The following is a 16,658-nucleotide window of genomic DNA, read 5'->3' on the forward strand; positions in this document are numbered from 1 at the left end:
ACTGTAGGGTTTGGGCTTAACTGCTGGAGAATTCTAGGTGAGTGGAAGGGCCAGCTCTAAACTGGACGCTGAGGTAGTGAGGGCATTTCTGTGACTGGGTATCCTGGGGATTTATCTAGAAGGCTAGGAAATAAAACAGGGATAGGATTGTTGCTGACAAAATGGCAGAAAGAGGGGGGGACGTTCCAGGTGCCTGGCTGGGGCTGGCTCAGAGGTAGAGCTTGTGAGCCATGATCTCAGGGTCATGGGTTCAAACCCTGTGTTAGCATGGAGCCTGCTTTCTAAAAGAAAAAGGAAAGAGCGGGAACATTCAGTTAGGTTTGAGGTTTCAGAGCTGTTCTCTGGCCGCAAGGTCGCTATTTAGCCCTTGAAGTTCTAATAATCCTACTTGAGATATGCTTTGTGAACAAAGTACATCCTGGGTTTCAAAGACTTAGTGCAACAGAAAGATGGTAAAATGTTTTCATTAATCATTTTTTATACTGAGTACATGTTGTCATAATATTGTTAATACCGGGCTAAATAAAGCATAATAAAATGGACCTCAATTTTTTTTTTTAACTCATTTTGGTGTGGCTGCTCTAACATTGGAAGTTGTGTATGTGGCTTGCGTGGGGTCACACCATGAATCAGGAGGACGGATGCGGAGTGCCAGTGGGTGCTGGGCCCATCGCCGCTATTTGACTCAACCTTCGGCTGCTTCCCCCACCCCACCCCACCTCCCTGACTCCTTTTCATTAAGAATTCGGGCAAATTAAGATCCACTCTTTCTTTTCTGGCAAAGTGAGAGGAGAAGAGGCATTTTTAATAATAAAGGGGCATTTTTGTCTTCCCAGAAATAGTTTCCAGAGGATTCTTCAAAATGAGACTTAATCGCTACTACAAGCAGCGTTTCTTGACCTTTTTTCCGTTATCGCCCCCGGAAGGAATCTTTTTAGATATTTTCATAGCATCTCTCCCCCTCCCATAATATTCAGATAGACACATGTACTATATCAGTGTATGTACTGTGTATCTTCTGTCTGCATCAGGCACACAGAGCGTCCCCATCAGGAAGGAAACCAGCTTTCCTCCCGTTGAGGATGTGCCTGGGTGGCTCAGTGGGTTGAAGCCTCTGCCTTCAGCTCAGGTCATGATTCCAGGGTCCTGGGATCGAGCCCTGCATCGTGCTCTCTGCTCAGTGGGGAGCCTGCTTCCCCGCCCTCCGCCTGCCTCTCTGCCTGCTTTTGATCTCTGTCAAATAAATAAATAAAATCTTAAAAAAGGAAAAGAAAAGGGCATGGTGGTTGTTGTTGTTGTTTTTAAAGATTTTATTTGTTTATTTGACAGACAGAGAGCCAGGCAGAGAAAGAGGGGGAAGCAGGCTCCCTGCTGAGCAGAGAGCCTGATGCGGGACTCGATCCCAGGACCCTGAGATCATGACCTGAACCAAAGCCACTGAGCCAGCCAGGTGCCCTAAAAGGGCATGGTTTTAAGTGACCTTATAGCTAATATTTACTCTCCTTCTAGAATATACTCCGTAGTGATAGTGTTAACTTTCATTTACATCTCAGCATAACATTACTGTGGGTCATATATTTATTCTCCATTAGTTGAACTACAGAGACAGCATTCTAATATTTCGCCGTGTGCCATAAAGCCAACAGTCAGGACTAGAAGCTAGCTTTTCAGACTTCAGGATCCCCCCCCCGCTTTTTTAAATTTTTCACTTATTTGACAGATCACAGTATGCAGAGAGGCAGGCGGGGTGGGGGGAAGCCAGTTCTCCGCTGAGCAGAGAGCCTGATGCAGGGCTTGATTCCAGGACCCTGGGATCATGACCTGAGCTGAAAGCAGAGGCTTTAACCCACTGAGCCACCCAGGCGCCCCTAGAATCCTTTTGACAACATCAAAGACAGGAGTGTTCAGACCTGAGATGAGTGGAGGATTTGAACACAAGGCTCTCAGGAAAGAATTGATTCCTCTTTTTTATTCATGTAGCCCACCAGATTCAGAAGTTTTTTTTTCTTTTTTTTTAAGATTTTATTTATCTATTTGACAGCGAGAGATCATAAGTAGGCAGAGAGGCAGGCAGAGAGAGAGAGGAGGAAGCAGGCTCCCTGCTGAGCAGGCAGCCCGACGTGGGACTCGATCCCAGGACCCTGAGATCATGACCTGAGCCGAAGGCAGCGGCCCAACCCACTGAGCCACCCAGGCGCCCACCAGATTTGGAAGTTTTTAAAAATTTCCTAATTCTTAAAAGATTGTATTTAAACTTTAGTCTCCTTGCACTTTTCCAATCTCTGTGTTCCAGTGATTGGAGAGTTGAAGATCATGGTATCTTGGACCACTGTGCACATCAGAGGCGTCGCTCTGGGGTTCGAGGTCTGGTAGTGCTGGACGCCATCCGTCCACCCCAAAGCCAGCTGGCCAATGTGCTCATGTTCTGACCACAGAAGTAACAATGTTGTGGAAGATGCGTAAAATGTAGGAAAATATTGGGACACGTGGGTGACTCAGTTAGTAAAGCATCTAACTCTTGATCTCAGCCCAGGTCTTGGCCTCAGGTTTGGGAGTTCAAATCCTGTGAGGCGTGGCACCCACTTTAAAATAAAGAATAGGAAGATACTGAGATTCCCTGTAATTCCACTATGTTTGGCTTTTGTTATTTTTCTTTCTGGGCCTTCTTCCTCAGCCTTATTATGTACCATATATGCATTTTTAAAAAGCAGAATTGTGGTTAGATTCAATATATAGTTTGTATCATGCTTTTCACCCTGAACAAAGGTGTGGACTTCTGTATAAGTGTAGCCATTTTCCTTGTTATTTGTTATGATGATTTTGCCAAATATCCCCCCTTCCTACTAGTGGAACACTTAGGCTCTTCAAACATGGTACACCCCAAGCAGTAAATGTTCTCACACATAAACCTCTGCCTCTCATTGGGTATATTTCGCAGAAACAGAATTGCCAAATCAAGGAATGTTCCAATATGGACTCAATGAGGGGCGAAATAATTCTTAAATTAAGTCACTTTTATCATCTGTATTGAGTATTTACATTTTTCCTTGCTTTGTTTTAAACTGGATTGTGAAGTCATTTTAAAATCCCCTTCAAGCCTTTCTGTGGTATCACCACAGTCCCTTTGAGGAACCACTCACATTATTTGTCTTGAGGATTTTGAGTCAGAGTAACCGTGTCTGTATAAATATGTCCAGTTCAACCGGACCGTAAAATTCGATTAGCTGGTATTTGTCAGGGTTTGCGGTGTAAGGGCGGAGACCAGAACACCCATCCTGCACCTGATGCTTGCCTCTCAAGACCATGTCTATGGGGGCACCTGGGTGGCTCAGTAGGTTAAAGCCTGTGCCTTCGGTTCAGGTCGTGGTCCCAGGGTCCTGGGATCGAGCCCCGCATTCGGGCTCTCTGCTCAGCGGGGAGACTGCTTCCTCCTCTCTCTCTGCCTGCCTCTCCGCCTATTTATAATCTGTCTGTCAAACAAATAAATAAAATTTAAAAAAAAAGACCATGTCTATGTCATCTCTTCCAGCAGCTTTGAGCTCACCCTGAGTTTATCTTGGAAGCTTTTTTTAAATATATATAAATATATTTAAAGATTTGATTTGAGAGAGAGAAAGTGTGCAGGAGCAGGGCAGAGGGAAAGGAAGAAGCCGACTCCCTGCTGAGCGGGGGGTGCAGTGTGGGACTCCATCCAGGGCTCGATCCCAGGACCCTGAGATCATGTCTTGAGCTGAAGGCAGACAGACACCCACTGAGCTGCCCAGGCATCCCTTGAAGCTTTGTAAAGGAGTCACGGTGGTGAAGATGCTTGCTTAGATTTCACCGGGCCTCTTCCTGTCAGAGGAAGAGACCTTGTTGGTATTTTGGTTGCTTTTCCTGCAAGGGAATGCTGCTTTGGAAAGGCAGTGACATGGAGTGTGGGGGCCTGGGTTTGGTGGCCATCTCCGATTGCTCCGGTTCTCATGTGTGGCTTTAATGCTCAGTCCCACTTGGAGGCAGGCAGTTAGGGACATTTTGATCTCTCCTAAAGAACCCCGAAACCTGTTCTCACTCAGTCCTGCTCTCCCCACCTCTCTGGTTCTAGGCAACCGCTTTTTGTGGACATTTCATTTAAATGGGATTAAATATTTCAAGGGGTGCCTGGTGGTGCAGTCAGTTAAGCGTGTCTCAGCTCAAGTGGAGATCTTAGGGTCGTGAGATCAAGCCCCAAGTCTGCTTGAGATTCTCTCTTCTTCTCCCTGGGCTTCCCACTCCTCTCTCTCAAGACGGGATCGGGAGGGAGACAAACCATAAGAGACCTCCCGATCTCCCCGGCCCACATAAGAGACTCTTAATCTCAAAACAAACTGAGGAGGGCCATGGGGGTGGGTAGGGAGAGGGGGGTTGGGTTATAGACACTGGGGAGGGTATGTGCTATGGTGAGTGCTGTGAAGTATGTAAACCTGGCGATTCACAGACCTGTACCCCTGGGGCTAATAATTCATTATAATGTTTATAAAAAATAAAATTATTAAAATTAAAAACTAAAAACAAAAACATTTTGGTATGTTCAGTATGCTCTTGGGTGATGAGTTTCTTTTGCTTAGCAATGTTTTCATTGTTCATCCACGTTAGAACATGCATATTTAGGGGCACCTGGGTGGCTCAGTGAGTTAAAGCCTCTGCCTTTGGCTCGGGTCATGATCCCAGGGTCCTGGGATCAAGCCCCGCTTCGGGCTCTCTGCTCAGGTGGGAGCCTGCTTTCCCCCACCCCCTGCCTGCCTCTCTGCCTACTTGTGATATCTGTCTGTCAAATAAATAAATAAAATCTTAAAAAAAAAAAAGAGATAACCTGCATATTTAATCCTTTTTATTACTGAGTAGCCTTCTCCTTTGCAGGTATCCCTAATTTTGTTTTCTGTGTATCAGTTGATGGATATCAGGGTTGCTTCTAGTTTTGGGCTACTGTGATTAATGAATACTGCTATCAGCATTCCTGTACAAATTTTTGCATGGATGCATGTTTTCATTTCTCCTGGCTATATATCTAGGGGTAGAATTGCCGGGTCATACAGTAGCTCTGTGTTTAACATTTTGAGGAGTTGCCCGACTGTTTTCCAAAGCAGCTGCACCATTTTACATCTCTGCTAACCATGGATGAAGCTTCTCATTTCTCAAGTCCGTGTTACTCTCCCATCTTTTTGATGGTAGCCATCCTAGTGGGCGTGGATTGGTACCTCATTGTGGTCTGGAGAGGCATTTTCCTAATGACGGATGATGCAGAGGATCTTTTCATGTGCTCATTGGCCATTTGTGTATGTACTTTAGAGCAGTGTCTACTTAGATCCTTTGCCCGCCTTTTAATAGGGTTTTATGTGTTAGAAAGCCATTAAGCTGTCACTCAAATTCATAAGCCTCAAATACAGTATTTCTCGTTCTCACTTCAGTTACCATCTCTGTTACCTTCCCCTCCCTTCCCCTGGTCTCTCGCCAGGTGCTCTGAGCTTGTAGGTCGACAGAACTCCCTCATAATCCGCTAAATGTCATGTTCTTCTTCTTTGCCTATGCTGCTCCTGCGTGGACTGCCTTCCGCTGTCCCCTTCACGCATCTCACCCTTTCTGCAGCCAGCTCACGTGGTATGTGCAGTGAGCTACACTGGAGTGTGCCCATGTTGGCCTCCAGATGGGTCTACCGCTGGATGAGCTCCCCAAGGCCAAAGGATAATAACCGAGTGTATCCCCGGACGTACAGTGTAATTAACACAGAGCAAGAACGTGGCAAATACCTGTTCAATGAACCATGAAGATTCAGGAAAAACACCTTCGCTGTCCGCTACCTATTTGGGATATGGTTAAACATTTTCCCCATAATTTTGGCTTTGGGTGATGATTTCTTTCTCTACAGTTTTAATGTAATCAGAACATAACAGCAAAAGAAAGTTTCCTGCATTGTATATTGACCCTTGGGTCTGAGCGCCACCTTTGCTTTCACATGGTTGAGTGACTTTGCTTTGTAAAATGCAGACCCACAGAGGCCGCCACCGTGTCACGCCCTGTCCTTGCTTGTCTGCTGAGAGAGTCAGCAACTTGCCACCAGATGCTCTCTTGCTCTGCCTTGTGCTTTTAACCACTTTAGGAATCCCAGTGTCAGTGTTGTTACCAGTGTCCTAAAAAGAAAAGGTGTAACAGAATTACACAGCAATACGTTTATCTTTGTGGATGTTATTTGGGGCCTTAAATTGGTAACTAGGGATGTGTCTTCCAGTTCAGCCCAGTGGAGTAGCTGTTGCCTGTGATTTGTTAGATCTTGGGCTTATGGGAAGGAAAGGAGCAGGTAGGCACTGTTAAGCAAGGTCAGAATTGACAGATGTGCCTATAGGTGGAACAGGTGTATTTCAAAGGGCACACCAGATGATGGCCATGTGCTGTCCCCAGCAGCTGGTGCTGAGAAATGAGGCGAAACTGAGATCCCAGATCCCTGAGGTGTGTGGGGGGGGTGCTGTTCCTGGGACAGTTCAGGGGAGGGGTGTGGCTGTATCTGGGGACACACTGTTGGGGCTGTTGCTTGGGAAGGCTATAGACCAGTCATTTAATGTAGACCACCTGTGCAGCCTCCAGAGGCTTGTTCATCCAGGATCTGTTCAGCCAGGACTCCCCAGCTCCGGGAGCTAAGTGCCTGTGTTGGGGGAGGGGAGTGCTTCAGAGTGGTCTGGACTGCTTAGTGTGCATGCGTGGATTACAGAGGGGGACCATTCCACCAGCAGTATTTGACACACACCAGACTCTGTAATTGAGGTAATTTGTGAACCCCAATTAAGGGCCCTCGAGGGAAGATGAAAGATTAGGATGCGGCTTGCTCTGGGTATCATATCACAGGCGGCAGGAGAGGGAGCTCATCATTCCGTTCCCTGGGGACACATACGGCCTGGCTGGATGTCCTCTGGAATAAAAAAGAGGGAAGCCGGGTCAACAAAGAGGCTGAGGTAGATTTTTGTAACGTGGTCTGATCACTAGCGACATTGCTTTCTTAACCTCGCCCAGTTGGGCCCAACCCTTGTGCGTTGCGCCTCCTGGTGGCCAGAAGAGGCAACTAGGTGTCCGCCGGCATCCCCGGGCTGGCTCTTTTTTTTTTTTTTTTTGATGCTTCTGCCCCACCCTTCTCTTCACTGCGCCCACTCTGGTCCAGCCCAAGGCTCTCTGCTCCCCTAAGCAGTAATGAGTAAGATCTGAACTTCTCCGTCTGAAGGGAAGAGCAGTCCTAAAACCTTTCTTTTGTTTGCTTAGCGGAAGAGGCCGTGGCAATGGGGTGAAGCAGGCAAGGCATGAAGTGATAAACAGGACGAGGATGAACAGGAAAGGAAGCGGGGGGCGGGGGGGCTCGGTGCACTTTCCCTTGCAGAACAATGACACAAGCACGTCGAAATTGCAAGACCGGTGTATCAGTTCCTCTGTGTCTTCCTACGGACCATTCTAAGGTTTCGGGAAGAAAGCATTTGAGATCCGAGGCTGCCTGAGATGTTATGAGTGCTTGATGTGGGTTCTGACCTCCATGCCGTGCGCTTGAATATGGCAGTGTCTGTATTGCGGAATAGGGCCTCGTTTGATCTAAATATTTAGTTAACGGGTACCATAAAGACAACAACAAACAAACCCGCTGCCCCAGTCTTCGGGCTTTTTACAAGTTGCCTTGGGTTGATTGAGCGTGGGAGACACAACGGTGGCCTTCGAACACCCTTCTCAAGGGACAAGGGAGGAGACCAGTTGCCATCCCCCAGCTCAGGGCCCGTGTGTCCTACGGGCGGTGGAAATGTAAAAATACTGTCGCTGCTAAATGCGAGCCGTGTTTGGCACCTGGTCAGCCTTTGCACAAACAAGGCTACAAAACGCCGTAAAAAAAAAAAAAAAAAAAAAATGGTCGTAGACTTGTAATATCTGGGCCGTTATTTGCTTCAAGTCCTGCTAAAGGGTGAGGACGCCCGAGTAAATCGGCGCCAGGAATGAAGTAACGGCTCAGATAAAATGTTGCTGACTCGGGTTCTTCACCCCAGCCACGCTGAACCCCTCCCTGGGACCCTGCGGAGCCCCACTGACCATTCCCGGACACCAGCTCCAGGGCGGGCCCCTCTCCTGTAAAATGAAACACATGACCCGGGCGCGGTGCCAGGTCCCAGCGCGGGGGCGGGGCTCCGGGGCGGGGGGCGGGGCTCCGGGGCGGGGGCGGGCCCTCCTATAATTAGCCGTGGAAATGCATCCTCTGTCCCTTTTTGCCGCGGCTCCGAAGTCCCTTTAAATTCTCCCTCATCCTCCGGGGGTGGCTCGGCGCGCACTCCTCTCTGATCTCTCAGCCCGCCTGCGCGGGGCTGGCGAGACCCGGTGCTGCTTCAGCCCAGCGCCCGCAGGAGGGCGAGCAGCGGCTGTTCCTGCCGTCTGCAGGTGTGCGGTTAAATATGCTGGGAATCCTCACCATCACAGGTAAGGCGGCGGCCGGCTGGTTGTGTTCCGCCTCCGTGGCAGGTGGAGTAAAGGCTTCCCTCCCTCCACCCCGCATTTGGGGGCAGAGACCTTTCGAGGTCCTTGGCCGGGGACACACTGATGGGGCATTCATTCCTGTGTTGGCTGACTTTCCAGCCAGAAGAGCATTCTCTCTTGGGCTCCGTGAGAACTCAACACGCCCAGCGTTTTCTTTTTGCCTACGCAGGAGTCTCCCTGACTGTACTTAGGGGAGACCTTGAATGTATTGGGGGGCGCTTGGTGGGGGGAGGGCAGAAGAATAGCCAACTGAAGAGATAGGTGTTAGATTGGGGTGAATTTGAAGCTAGGTTGTGAAAGCCTAATCCCTGGTTGTAGTCCTAAAGAAGTAAATTCCTGTCTTTGCGAAATTAGGATATGGCCTGCTTATTAATAGGAAACTTTCAGTGAAAGTGCACTTGGCGATTTAGGGGCCTAAAATGTTAGCTCTGGTTTAAATGGTGGTTTTAGCAAATACATAGTGTAAAGTTGATGGCCAGCGGGTAACAGGATTGAAGCACTAATAGTAAAAATGTATGTTTTTTAAAAAACGCATTCTAAAAATTTGGCTGTAAGTATGAATTATAATATTTAATTCATATGTCTAGCAAATGAGTTATATATATCAGATTTGTCAAAAGCCCTCACAGCTCTTCTAACTTGATATTTGATCGTTGATGCATGTGTGCTGTGTGTGGACTGACTCCTTAGGAACTTGCCTGTTTTCTCTTCTCTCCTTTTTACTACTCCAGCACAAGCGCCCATTGGCTAATTTAGATTTCTAAGACCTGCTCTTTTCTAATTGTTTGAGATCACTGCTCATCAAATCTACACCTTTTCTTAAAAATGCTGTGTAGGATTTCTAAACTTCACATTTTTCTCAATATAATGGTTTCTGTGAAGCCTGGTTCTTCTGTGCAATTTTAAATGAATGTGAAAGTTCAGAAAACTAAAAATACCCCTCACTTCCTATAGATTAGCTTGTTTACTTTGAGATTTCCTTAGAATTCCTTCCTCGAGTTAATGCCATAAGCCACATACCATTTGTATAGCAACAATATTTACGAGACACCTAGAATCTATTATTTAATAGACTGTACAAAATAAAATAGATTAAAACCAAAACGTTTCATTTTTTCCAGATCATTTCTTTTTCTCTGAATGAAACAGCCATGCCAAACGTGAGAGAGGCTGCCTGGTAGTGTGGTTTGTGGGGGGTGCCACGGCTAGGGGTGGGCCTTCTAGGATTATAACTTTTCTTCTGGGTGCTTTTTGTGTATAGCATGACCTTTATTATATTCACTGCCTGATTTGTCAGGTGTTGAGTTTCTTACGAGATAGGTGTCACTTTTTCAAAGTAGTTAAAGAGGTACGGAACTTGGGGTATTTGGAGGGCTTTCAAAAATTGGTTCAAATCATCCCAATGGATGAATGGAAACGGTTGGAAGGATGGTGTCATTTTTTTAAAAAATGTATATATTTATTTGACAGAGATCACAGGCAGGCAGAGAGAGAGAGGGAAGCAGGCTCCCTGCTGAGCAGAGAGCCCAATGCGGGGGCTGATCCCTGGGACCCTGAAATAATGACCTGAGCCGAAGGCAGAGGCTTAACCCACGGAGCCACCCAGGTGCCCCTGGATGATGTCATTTTTAAGGCAACTTCAAGTTAAGTAGATCTGTTGCTTTCTGAGTTCCTGTTACAGTGCTGTTGTGGAGAATGGACAAAATTTGGTACTTTCCCTAGTAATAAAGTGCACATAAATTCCTACCTCCAAAACTGTAACAGCCAATAACCATTTTGTTGTGGACCAAGGGAGTTTGAGCTGTCATCTTTTCCCCCCTCTGTAAGTTATCCTGATAAGAAAGATTTACAGTGACTGGTCTTTAGTTGGTCAGAATCTTGAAAAGCAAGAAAAGCTTTTAAAAATGGCATTAAGTAGGGGTGCCTGGGTGGGTCAGTGGGTTAAGCCTCTTCCTTCAGCTCAGGTTGTGATCCCAGAGTCCTGGGATGGAGCCCTGCACCTGGCTCTCTGCTCAGCGGGGAGCCTGCTTGCTCTCTACCCCCTGACCCCACCTACTTAGGATCTCTGTCAAACAAAATCTTTAAAAAAAATTTTTAAAAATTAAAATGGCATTAATTACTAATTAAATAGCAGATTACTCATCTAAATAATATGAAATCTAGTCCTCTTCAGTGTTACGTTATGCGTGGAGCATTTAAATTTCACAGTGAACAGGAAGTGATCAGACTGATAATATTCTTGTACTTAGGAGCGAGTTTCCTTTCCTGAAAGTAAGGAAATGCTGTCACTTACAGGACTATTACTCCTCCTTCCTGCACAACCCCCCACCCCCAGACCAGTGAAATGAGGGTAGCAAAACTTACTGTGAAATGATGGCATATTCTCATACACTCTGGGTCTTCCTTGACATCTTAACCTCACATCACAGGAGCAATACTTTAGCTTACAAGCTGGACAGTAGGAGGCATCTGGGTGACTCAGTCAGTTGAGCGTCTGCCTTTGACTTAGGTCATGATCTTGGGGTCCTGGGTTTGAGCCTCGTGTTGGGCTCCCTGGTGGGCAGGGAGCCTGCTTCTCCCTCTCCCTCTGCTACAGTCCTGCTATGCTTGCTCTCTCTGTCTGCTCTCTCTCTCTCTCAAAACAAAACAAAACAAAAAACAAAACAACTTGAGGACCAGCTGGCTCAGTCAGTACAGGGCGTGACTCTTGATCTCCAGGTCTTGGAGTTCAAGCCCCACGCTGGGTGTGGAGATGACTTAAATAAATACATTAAAAAACAAAACAAGAAAATACGTGATCACATAGGATGGTGGAGGTGTCATCTCCCCCACCAGCCTACTAAAGGTGTGCCAGGAGAAAAATGCTTCTTGAATTTTGGAAGGTAATTTGAAAATATCTAACCTGTTTTATCTAACACGTTATTGAGATAACCGTGGAGTGTCATGGGGAATTAGGGCAGCATTACTCTTTGTCTCTACTAGAAACCAGGGAAGGAAGAGTCCTCCAACATTCATGCAAGTTCTAGATGATCTATATTGCCTTTCTCTATGCAGATCTTTGGACAGGATTTAAAAAAATCATCTACACGGCTGCTTCTGTTTGCCAAGGAGGCAGATGAGTTGTTTAGAGACTCGAGGGATGTTGAAATGAGTATGGTCACACCTACTAGAGTAATAACTACCTCCTAGTGAGGGCCCATTTGCATTATTCTGTACAAGAATCCTGCACACAATGGGTATTTAACACCCTTTTAAAGATGATAACTCAGTTTTTCTTGGTGTTTCACAGCTACAAAGAAGCACAGCCGTAGTGTACCTTGTAAAGGATATTAATACGGCTTTCTTGGTGCCCCTGCTTTTGTATGCCTGCCCCGATGTACAGGGGCCATTCAGCATCACTGTTGAGGCCGGGACAAATGGGGACCGTCCCCTGAACCCTGCCTACGTGGGGTTTTGCTTTTCTGAGTTTTAATCCTAGTTTAAACATCTCCCTTCGAGGTTTTGTGGTTAATGAGCCTAACAGCATGGGACGTTGGGTGTGTGGGATATACGGGATGGATTTAGAATGTAGAGAATTTCTGGAAAAACTCCAGGACAGTGCTGCAGATTGTAGGAGAAAGTTAACCAGATCCAGATGTCAGCAGCAAGCAGGCCTGGTGGGGCTACAGAACAGAGCGCTCTGGTTACCCTAAACCGAAAAAGTTAATGTTGTAGCTTTTGCAATATTGCACTTTTTCTCTGACAAAAATGACTATTGTTGTACCACGGGACTTGGAAAGCTACGTTTGGATAAAAGCATTAAAATTTTGCAATATATCATATGACAACCTCTTTCTTGTCTTCTCTTAAACATCTACAATAGAAGACACGAGTTACACTTTTTATGTCTTAATCTCTTAAGTATTTGGAAGAGTGAGAACAGACCCTGTAGGCTGTAGGTTTTGGACTTGTTGATTGATCTGCAACCGTTGATTGCATTTGTGGAGTTTGGAGGTGGGGTGTCTGTGTGGAGCACAGCTTCTAGGAGAGTACTTGGACTTTTGGGGGGATCATGTGCCTTTTGAAACTCGGGAAGTAGACGGATGACGATAGTTCCACAAGGACAGTGTAAATGTGGCCGCGCACCCCGGACGGCTCTTGTGTTTGATTTCCTAAATGGGGATTACCTAACTGGACATTTATCTGGAGATGAAGCAGAGTTTACTAGAAAATAACACCTAAAAGCTTTCATATGCTCTACCAAAGTGGGATTTCTATACCATAAATGATTTCAAGTTTTGCTCTTGAGACATCATTAAAAATACTTACCGTATTCTCACATTAACTTGACTCGTTACTATTTCACAGCCTTGTAGGGGTCTTGTTCTTGTTTTTTGACCTTGAAAGGGCTTGTGATGACAAACTCATAATACTAAGAAATACGTAGATTAGGGGTGCCTGGGAGGCTCAGCCATTAAGCAACTGCCTTCTGCTCAGGTCATGATCCCAGCGTCCTGGGATCGAGACCCACATCGGGCTCTCTGCTCAGCAGGAAGCCTGCTTTTCCCTCTTCCACTCCCCCTGCTTGTGTTCTCTCTCTAGCTGTATCTCTCTGTGTCAAATAAATAAAATATTCAAAAAAAAAAAAAAAAGGAAAAGGAAATACATAGATTACTATCAAAGCCCTTAACAGTTTTCCTATAGTTTAATGAAGGGAGTGGCTTATATTTTTAAAAATGAAAATACAGTTACAGGTGTTCATTCCAGAAAATATATACTACTGGATGCCACTGTTCTCTTCTACTTTCTACACTTTTTAGGGATACTTTTTCATTTGTCTTAGAAAAACACAAGACAGGCTGACAATTACCCAAAGCCTCTGGTGATAGGACAGCTTTAGGAAGCTGGTACCTTCCTTTGTGTCTGTTATGTACTGTGTCTTCAATATCTAAGGTCCACCATAAGGATTTTTTTTTGAGGGCATATTCTGAAAATGTAAATGCATGGAAGTACCTTGTACATCATTTTAAAAATCGTGTTTTTTTGGGTGCCTGGCTCTCTCTGCCAGAGGAGTGCACAACTCTTGATCTCAGGTTCGTAAGTTCAAGTCACACACTGGGTGTAGAGATGACTAAAAAAAATACACTTCCCCCAAAATAAAATCATCCTTTGTGTTTCCAAGAAACGGTTTTCAACATACGGACACTCTCACACAGACATGATTAGAGTCTTCTCCCCGAAAAAGGGAATAGAAATGCATGGTTTCTGTAATAATGTTTATTTGAGAAGCAGGACTTCTGTGATGTTTTTTCACTGACGGCGATGTGGGAAAATAGGTCCACACAGACCATGTCCCAAGCAAATGGTGGGAAGCGTGGGTCTGGTGAGTGTGTGGCCTGAGGTTAGGACGGTAGTGTTTTTTTCCTTTGTAGTCATAGCCCTTTTAAATGGCTTTGGGGTGTGGAGAGGACCAGTATCTGCCAGCTCTACCTACTAGAACTTTTTCCTGTTGATAAGCAGACCGGGCTCCCTTTCTAAGCTTTCTTGCTGTCTTTGATACCAGGCAATTTTCTAGCTCAGTCACCAAAGCAGTAGGTAAATGAGCATGGTGTTTAGACTTTATGGGCATTTGGGAATCTTGCTGGATTGAGAGCAGTGTTCTTCAAAGTGGAAAATTTCCATCACTCTGAGTCTCGCATGAGTGATAACTGTGTGTCAGAAAGGCCTACTGTAAAGTCAGTTGTTTCTGGGGAGGGACTTTTTGGGTACCAAGAAAGTGCATCCTCAAATCAGTGATGCTTAGATGATCAAGCCTTTTGATTGTCCTCTTTCAATCCAGTGGGACAGATCTAAGGCAGATAATACTGAAGGGAGCTGATGTGTTGAAAACTCAAGCAGAGGAGGTAAACTTATGAATGAAATGTTTCTGGGTCTGGTTGTGAATGGATTCCACTGTGTGAATCTAGGTAGGTGAACAGTGGCCTGTCTTTTCTAGAAGATACTAGTATCACTTGCCTTCTGTGTCGCATATCTGCTGCCTTCACTCCCCTGCCCAGACCCCACCAAACTGGGCCAGCAGGTTTGCTCCCCCAGCGATGATCTTTAACTCATTCAGAACCAGTATGCAGACAGCACATAAAAATGAAACCAGATGGGATCCAGAGGGAGACAAACCATAAGAGACTCTTAATCCCTCCCACAAAACAAACTGAAGGTTGCCTGGGTGGGGGAGGAGGGAAGGCAGGTGGTTGGGAGGTGGTTGGGAGGTGGTTGGGTTATGGACATTGGGGAAGGTCTGTGCTATGGTGAGTGCTGTGACGTGTGTAAGCCTGATGATTCACAGACCTGTACCCTTGGGGCTAATAATACATTATATGTTAATAAAAATTTTTTAAAATGCCTGGAAAAAGGTTTCTGCTCACCACAAACTGGAACAGGGACAGGAATGAGTGTGGTCTTGTCTGGAGATTCCCTTTTCTGGCAGCATGTGGGAAACGTACTGGGTATGGATGGGCCTGGAAAAGCGCGGGGGGGGGGGGGGGGCGGGGGGTGGGGGGGATGGAGTTCAACACAAAAAGAAGGGATGCGTCACTGTTCTGACCCTCAGTTGGTCCAAAATGGGGTAAAGGGTCTAGATCCTCACATGGTTTGAATAACAAACAGGAGAGGGAGGGAGCCAACTCAGTCTGTCTGTGCCCCGTTTTTCCCGTAGCATCTGTGTTGAGAGTCAAAGAGGTACACGTTCAACTATAGAGAATTTGAAAAGGCACCTAAGCTTTATGGATTGGTAGGTTTTTGAGGTTTTTTTTTTTTTTTTCCCCCTTTTTTTCTTTTTGTGGTCCTGATCTAGGAAAATTGAAAGGCTTCCAGCCTGGTGGAGTTGAAAACTGTTCAATACTGCCCTCTTCTGTTCAAACACTTGCTCAGGGGTTTGGACAGTGATTTATATACTGTATGCATGTCATTCCCAGTTTTCCGAATTTGAAGAATCTCCTGCAGTTTATAAAGATCATTTTGGGGGCGCCTGGGTGGCTCAGTGGGTTAAGCCGCTGCCTTCGGCTCAGGTCGTGAACTCGGGGTCCTGGGATCAAGCCCTGCATCACATCGGGCTCTCTGCTCGGCAGGGAGCCTGCTTCCTCCTCTCTCTCTGCCGGGCCTCTCATGTCTGCTTGTGATCTCTGTCTGTCAAGTAAATAGGTAGAATCTTAAAAAAAAAAAAAAAGATCATTTTGGAGTTGGGCAGCAAAATAATTAAAATGAAATAGTTCTATTCTAAAGAAGACAATGAAGAAAAAAATTAGAGTTTTTGTTTTATCTTAACAACAAACGGATACTTACTCCTAACAAGCCTTCCCAAAGGTGACCTATGTTTTAGGTGAAGACGCTAAGAACAGAAACTTCAGGAAATTGGCCCAAGGGCCCAGTGCTAGATGTGGTGCAGCTGAAACCAAATCTGTCTCCAGAACTTTGGCTCTTTTAATCTCCCCCCTCCCTGAATTTGGGAGAGAGTAATTTTTCTGTTAATACCTTGATAAAACATCATGGTCTGTGCTGTGCGGTTAGGATCCAATGTCTTCTGTGACCTCCACCCTCTCTTTTTTTGTTGTTTTCTGTATTATTAGTTGTCTGCACCTGTTGATTCTGCTGAGTGGTTTTTTTTTTTTTTTTAAAGATTTTATTTATTTATTTGACAGACAGAGACCACAAGTAAGCAGAGAGGCAGGCAGAGAGAGAGGAGGAAGCAGGCTCCCTGCTGAGCAGAGAGCCCAATGTGGGGCTCGATCCTAGGACGCTGGGATCATGACCCAAGCCGAAGGCAGAGGCTTTAACCCACTGAGCCACCCAGGCACCCCTCTGCTGAGTGTTTCTTAATTGAAGTATAACTACGTTATATTAGTTTCAGGTGTATAACATAGCGAGTTAACAGCTCTGTACGTGACTTACTGCTCACCACGTGGTGTCGTCCCCGTCTGTCACCATACAATTTCATGTGATGTACTTTGAATTTCCGTGATTATTTTATAACTGGAATTTTGTATCTCTTAGTCATTTTTATCTATTTCACATATCTCTGGGTGTTTGTTTTTTTAAACAGTGTCTTTTTTTTTTTTTTTTAAACAGTGTCTTTGAACTTAGAGAAAGTTGCAAAAATAAAAAACAAGTACAGGAGA

The 16,658-nt window shown here is 45.6% G+C and overlaps 1 protein-coding gene across 2 annotated transcripts in view; it reads left to right on the forward strand.

Moving 5' to 3' along the window:
* AKAP12 (A-kinase anchoring protein 12) overlaps positions 1-16,658 on the forward strand; it is a 101,591-nt gene that overhangs the window by 69,156 nt on the left and 15,777 nt on the right. The window contains exon 1 of one of the 2 annotated variants that reach the window (XM_059401262.1): positions 8,226-8,451. The exons of the other annotated variant lie outside the window; for it this stretch is intronic. Within the exon in view, the coding sequence (XP_059257245.1) occupies positions 8,427-8,451 (25 nt within the window). The 5' untranslated portion in view covers positions 8,226-8,426. Of the gene's footprint in view, positions 1-8,225; positions 8,452-16,658 lie in introns of those variants that run through there. 2 annotated transcript variants of the gene reach the window in all.

This window comes from Mustela nigripes, chromosome 5 (genome assembly GCF_022355385.1).
Source record: "Mustela nigripes isolate SB6536 chromosome 5, MUSNIG.SB6536, whole genome shotgun sequence".
NCBI lineage: Eukaryota > Metazoa > Chordata > Mammalia > Carnivora > Mustelidae > Mustela > Mustela nigripes.